Source organism: Simochromis diagramma, unplaced genomic scaffold, assembly GCF_900408965.1.
Source record: "Simochromis diagramma unplaced genomic scaffold, fSimDia1.1 OVJJ01000802.1, whole genome shotgun sequence".
NCBI lineage: Eukaryota > Metazoa > Chordata > Actinopteri > Cichliformes > Cichlidae > Simochromis > Simochromis diagramma.
Genome location: NW_024387492.1, coordinates 23,856,222 through 23,862,221, shown reverse-complemented (window position 1 = coordinate 23,862,221; position 6,000 = coordinate 23,856,222). Strand labels below are relative to the sequence as shown.

General features: G+C 39.5%; 1 protein-coding gene across 1 annotated transcript in view; it reads right to left on the bottom strand.

Annotated features, from left to right (window-relative positions):
- Positions 1 to 1,691: 1,691 nt before the first annotated feature.
- si:ch211-202p1.5 (uncharacterized protein LOC103909337 homolog) overlaps positions 1,692 to 6,000 on the bottom strand; it is a 28,911-nt gene continuing 24,602 nt past the window's right edge. The window contains exons 3-4 of the mRNA XM_040018032.1: positions 4,307 to 4,426; positions 1,692 to 4,218 (exon numbers count right to left, since the gene is read on the bottom strand). Coding sequence (XP_039873966.1) covers positions 4,116 to 4,218; positions 4,307 to 4,426 — 223 coding nt within the window. The 3' untranslated portion in view covers positions 1,692 to 4,115. The remainder of the gene's footprint in view (positions 4,219 to 4,306; positions 4,427 to 6,000) is intronic.

The window sequence follows — 6,000 nt, the reverse complement described above, 5'->3', positions numbered from 1 at the left end:
GCCGCATTTTTATGTCCAACACCAACATTTTTTATATTCTCCACCTGGCTGCTTCACCCGCTTAAAGTCAGAGGTTAGAGAAGGATTGCAGGTAATGAAAGATGAGTGAAGGGGAAGATGTATACATGGCCTACACCCACATCCATCACCTCAGCCTCCACACATTCACATTCCCCTGCACTAATACTACAAGGTTCACTTCCTGCTGCACTGACAGTAAAGAGACAGACTAATAACTCCTGTAAGATAAGATACAACAAGACCTGCTTTATTGCTCCTGAGAGGAAATTTGTCAGAAACGCACGAATAACAAACTGTTTCATACCTAATAAACTGATAAAAAGTACTTTAAATAAACTTCTCATTGTTGCCTGTCAACATAAAATTCCTGGATTTAACTTTTAATATAAAATGATTGTTGTATTATTATTGTATTAACAGCAGATTCAATATGATTTTATTTATATAGTGTCAAATCAAATCAAAGAACTTTATGTTGTAAGCTAAAGACCCTTCAATCATATTACCCGCCCTCCATGAGAAAGTGTTTTGCAACAGTGGGAAGGAAAAACTCCCTTTTAACAGGAAAAAACCTCTGGGTTTTTTAGGGGTGAGGGGAGGAAGACGGGACAAAGACACGCTATGGAAGAGAGCCACAGATTAATAATGACTAATGATTTAAATGCAGAGAGGTGTATTATCACACAGTGAGCGAAGAAAGAGCAGGAGAGCAGAATTATCATAATGTCCTATAGTTCTGACATGAAAGATTTTTCTCTAATTTCATAACGCTATTTAAAACCACTCACTTTGTCTCAGCAGTGAACCGTAAAGTTTAGTAAACTGAAAACAAAACAAAATTATGACTCTATGTTTCTGTCTCACCCCAACCAGTCGCGGCGGATGGCCGCCCCTCCCTGAGCCTGGTTCTGCTGGAGGTTTCTTCCTGTTAAAAGGGAGTTTTTCCTTCCCACTGTTGCCAAAGTGCTTGCTTATGGGGGTCATATGATTGTTGGATTTTTCTCTGTATATATTATTGTAGGTTCTATAATAATATATACAGTCGCCTTGAAGCGACTGTTGTTGTGATTTGGCACTATATAAATAAAACTGAAATGAATTGCTAAATAATCTTGCTTGTTTTTGTTTTATATCCTCTCTTTCCAGTCTTTATGCTAAAGTAGGCCAACTTTGACATATAGACATGAAATATTCATGTGGACAGTTTGCTGTAATTAGATTAAACATTCACAGTCTAATGGTCACTTTATGGATTTTGTTTGAGTCTTCCTGCCACTTAGTGGTGAAATCTCTTAAAGCAGGCACTTGAAAGGAGAAGTTTTAACCCCAAACATAACATCCTCTGTTATTTTCTCAAATTTCTTTGTTGCCTGAAGATGTTTCATTTCTGTTCATGGCTATAACCTGACCATTAGCTGAACTCACAGGTCCTCAGGTGTCAAAGGTCACTGCCTGTCATACACAGCTGCAGCTTACAGAGACATGTGTGTTTAAATGATTATTCATTGTTCTTCATGTGTATAGAAGAGCATCATAAAGGGTAAACATTTCTCTTTTACAGCCAAATGTGTTTGCATCACTTCTCAGGTTTGCTTTAACATGATGGAGGAATAAGTACTGCAGTGTGGTTTCATGCAATCACATGAAATAAAGGACAAAGAGAGTCTACCAAAGTATAAAGATATATGTTATTATTCACATTCAGGCATCCATATCGAAAACTCTAACATTACAACTCGAGTGAGTACACCACTGTGCAATATCACTACAATATGTTACAATATGCATGTTTCTATGTACTGAGTATCTACTGCCATGAATTTTCAAATACTTGATAGGTGTAGGTACCATGAAGTATCTACTGTTTTTGTATTTTAAAATCACAGGCATTACAGCCCCAGAGAGAGCCAACAGTGAGCAGCACTTTCTGAGAGTGGAGAGAAGAAACTTCCTTAAACAGGAAGTGACCTCTGGGAGAACCAGGCTGCATCATTCCCTCACCCAAACAGGCTGTGGTGATTTCATTTGGGGTGCAGCTGCCACGACCAACCAAAAAAACGGGAGTGAAGTAAAAGATGTTGGCAGATTATATTCATATTTGAATCTCTGTGGGTCGACCAGAACACCTGCCCAGCCTGAATCCCCACAGTGAAGAACAACGGTGCAAGTCAATGAGTCAAACTCCCAACGTTAGTTTGTTAGACCTGGGCAAGTATGATGACCTTTGCTCTATTTTAAGAAAAAATAGAGTAACACAAGTACACAGACACTCAGTTGAATGGAAACGGTGGTGTCTTCCATTTAGAGGACTGAATCTCCACATACACAGATTTCATTTATTTATTTATTTTTGTGCTTTCACAGTTGGCCTCGCTGCAAACGTGGAAATAATCATATGATGTTTCTCATTCTGTACATTCACCTTTAAAATAAAGGTGAATGTACAGAATGTTAATAATAAATATATAATAATAATGTTTGTAATCTGAACAGTCTATCATTGTTTTCGCACCTGCTCAGCTTCACTTTTATTACCTGATAGAGCTCGGCAGTGACCTCACTCTATACCAAAATCTCACAACTCCAAAATATTAAAGAAAAACTGTTCATTTTATACTTTATAACCACATTACAAAAAAAGAAAAACAGAGCTGTTCGCATATTTAACTGATTAGAAAGCAGACTCTACAGCTGAAGTTCAAAGCTTCAAAGTCAGACACATCGTTTCCTGTTAGAACAAACTGGCCACTCTGTGTGCTGAACTAAAATTATAATAATACATGAAAACACTTCACGTTTTACACTTCATGATGTTCATAACAGCTCATTCGTAATCAGAGAGAAACTCCGAGAACAACACGAGGCCACGAGGAAGACTCAGACAAATCCAGGAGCTCAGGATTAAAGTTAAAATATGCTGCTTTGTTTTAAGATAAAAGTCTGAATATTATAAAGTGATGCTAAATTGTGACATATTTAAGAATAAGTTAGCATTTTTACAAGAAGAGTCAAACCATTTTACTGTTTTGCTGAAGTTCTGACATATTTCAAGAATAAAATTGTAATTTTATATCTGAGTCTTTATATTTTTAGATTAAAAATTTGTAGATTAAATAAAGTTTATACAGATTAAAACATTTGACTTTTTGATTAAACCACTGAAGCTGTAACTCAGAGTCATAACACTGTGAATATGGTGTTTTTGTCTGAAAGCTTTTAATCCACAGCTATTGTTCAAGCTGAAAGCTGCAAAAACAGGAACTGCTAACACAGACGTCTTGTGGTTGTATGAGTAACTGCAAGTAGTTTAGAATTTATCACCACTGTATCCATGGAAACAAGCTCATAAACTAATTTTTTGCGTCGTGGATTGCTGAGGTCGGCACACTCACGGTTGATCAGATTTGTTGTGCTCGTCAAGTCTTTCTCTAAATAATAAAAATTCACCACTTAGTTCAGTTTGATCGAATGAAATGACAACTTTGTTCTGACGTGATTTCATTGTGTTAAATGACCTGAAATTGAAGTTATCTCTTCTACTGGCCTCGGGGTTTTGCTTCATCGTTTTCTCAGATCGACCCAGCCTGAAACCCTCGTGAGATTTTATGATCGTATTTGACTGTTAAAAAACCAACCAAATGAATCTACTTTAGATGACCCATAACCTCCTTCACCGAGGTAGCAACCCTATGTAGCTTCTGTGGACGACATATTTGAAATTCATTTGGAAAAACTCTAAACTTTGGATGATTTCAGAGATGTGAGGTTTACACACACTGGCCGCTCTGGAGCGGTTTCTGGTCCAGCCTGGATGGAGATGTCCTCCATCTTTCTGTGCTATAAATAAGCTGCAATCATCCGGTAACAGAAAAGTCAACTCCCTCAGCTCTAAAGAATCTGAGCAGGGCAGGATGCCAGCTAAATGTTAGAAAGATGAGCTTGTAAGTGATCAGCACTCCTGTCCTAACGCTTCACTGTCGTTACATTTACACAAACACACACTGTACATGTCCATGCCGGGTCCATTTGTTCTCATTCATACATCAAGGACTTTCATCCAGAGTGCCTGGTGTCACTGGTTGGCCTCCTCTTCCTCAGGTCTGTCTGAGTGCAGGTCTGCTCCTCTTTTCCCAGAATGCAGTCTTGTATCCTCTCAGCTGTTTGTCCGTCTTCCTCTTCACAGGAGCGTTCTCAGCTCTGAGGACAAAGAGAGGACACGTCTCTGAGTGTTCTCAGTCCACGATGTGTCTTCAATAGTGTGTGTGTCACATGTGCCGGTGCTTACCTTGGTTTCTCCTGGACGCTGCAGAACTTCATGCACTCAGCATCCTCTGAATCCGTGCAGCGGCAGCGGCTCAGCTCCCTCCTCACTCGCACTGATCCGAACCCGTAAGGCACCAGCTGGCTGGAAGAGTCAGAGTCAGATATTCACTGTCAGATATGATGGAGGCACTGCAAACATGCATTAAACACACTTGCAGTTCTCCTGTCCGTCATCAGATATGTGCAGAATCTGTGCAGCGGAGCATGATCACGCCAGCAGCCACTCTGGCTTCAAGTTAAATCACTGCCTGATGGCATTTCTGACATATTTTGGTGTTTTCTGTTCAGAGGGAGGAACTGATGATGTGCCCACAATCTTCGTATAAGACTGAGTAAACAAACTCCTAAAAGTTCTGGTTCCATATACATCTGCACCTTCAAATGTGCAACAGATAGGTCTGACACAGGAGGCAAGTTCTGCTCTCCTGCAGGAAGGACCTGCTTACAGATTTCCTTGTTTAGATTTAAGGGAATTTTTAGAAGAGAGGTTGAACAGGGTTTCATGCACTGGTGCTTGTAATAAATCCCAGTCTGTAGGCAGAGTAGTTAAAGCTAATCAGAGCGTTTGGATGACCGCAGTAATAAACATGCAGTTTGTGGAACAGTTTACACTGCTCTCCAGGCAGCACGGCAGAAATCCACAGGTGACAATGTTCAGTCAGACTTTCATAGAACTTATCAGCATTTTGATTTTGAGCCGAATCAAATCCAAATAAATGTCACACTGAAGAACACATATAGTATAGACTGGACACTGAAAGCTCCAAGTCTGTGTAGTCACATGGATTCTGCTTTGCGTTTTGGACTGCTGGTATGTTTGTAGAGAATATCACAGCCATTATAGCAAATCCATCCTGGTATGGCCTCTTGAAGAGATGGCAGTTGTTAAGCTTTAGCATCACAACCAAAGTAAGACTGTGTTTCCAAATCTTACCGATACTTAGCGTCAGTTTGTTTTGATTTGAAGTGTGTAAGAATATTTTTACTGTTGCAGCTGTTGCGGGTGAAGCTAAACTGAGTTAGAGAGTTTGTCCACACTAGTGACAGGTATCAAGCTCAACAAATTATGATATTCACTTAGTTCACCACTAAACTAACATGATGACTGAGGACGGTGATGATGGTGGCTGACATTTCCAGATGTGTTGGGAGCAGATCATCCTGTGTGGTCGTTGAGCAAGGTCACAGGTGAGAAGAGTAAGAAAGAGGTCATCCGTCGTCTTTGGTGAACGATCTCAGTCGGTGACTCCAGCTTTCTCAGTGTATTATTTACTCTCTGTTATTTAAGAAAGGTTATTATTGTTATCATTATCATTTTTGGGCACTTTTCTGATTGCAGCTATATTTATCTGTGAGCATGGTGCTGATATATAAGAGCCATAGTGCTTTCACACTTTGGCTTAAAGGATGCTGCCCTTTAGTTCTGTTTGTTTGCACTGATGTGTCTTCAGATTATTTACTGTTCGTCTCAAACCTTTGCTCTTACTGGCATGTGAGTGTGAACTCTGTGCATACATGACAGTGAGCACACCTCTGTCAGTTTTTTCTTTCAATAAACATGAACATTAGACATATTGTACAAAATCTCTGGAAGTCGCACCTTTTATATCACTTTTATAATGAACATTATGCTATGACACGCTCTCTGTCAATACT